This window comes from Buceros rhinoceros, unplaced genomic scaffold (assembly GCF_000710305.1).
Source record: "Buceros rhinoceros silvestris isolate BGI_N320 unplaced genomic scaffold, ASM71030v1 scaffold9439, whole genome shotgun sequence".
Lineage (NCBI taxonomy): Eukaryota > Metazoa > Chordata > Aves > Bucerotiformes > Bucerotidae > Buceros > Buceros rhinoceros.
Window position 1 is genome coordinate 20,531 of NW_010429732.1, and position 495 is coordinate 21,025.

Consider the following 495-nt stretch of genomic DNA (forward strand, 5'->3'; position numbering starts at 1 on the left):
ATTCCTGCTAAGGCAGCAATGTTGGCAGCGTGGCTAACAGTGCAAACGCCCTGTTTCATCTGATAGAAGAATATCAGCTCTTCTCCATCTTGGTGGGTCTCCATGGTCAGGTACTCCAGAAGAGGTGTGTCAGGCAGGAGTTCTAGCTGCATTAAACTGTGGAAATTAGTGGAGACAAAGACCTGCGGACACTGTGTTCCACGACTGATCCAGTACCTCAGGACAGCAGCCAGAAGGGACAGCCCATCCAGCGTGTTGGTCCCTTTACCAAACTCATCGATCAGTACCAAGGACCTCTCTGTGGCATTGTTTACTGCCTTGGCAACCTGGTTAAGATCAATCATGAAAGTGGAGAGCCCTACAGAAACTGATTCCCTGCTGTGGATTCTTGTGTAAATCCCGTCGATTACTCCGATCTCTGCCTCTGCTGCAGGGACATAACTGCCGATGAGAGCCATGAATACTATAAGACCTACTTGCTTCAAGTAGACGCTC

The 495-nt window shown here is 49.3% G+C and overlaps 1 protein-coding gene across 1 annotated transcript in view; it reads right to left on the minus strand.

Annotated features, from left to right (window-relative positions):
• Window positions 1–495, minus strand: part of MSH5 (mutS homolog 5) — a 2,616-nt gene that overhangs the window by 315 nt on the left and 1,806 nt on the right. The window contains exon 2 of the mRNA XM_010142760.1: window positions 5–495. This exon is cut by the window's right edge and continues 3 nt beyond it. Within this exon, the coding sequence (XP_010141062.1) occupies window positions 5–495 (491 nt within the window). The remainder of the gene's footprint in view (window positions 1–4) is intronic.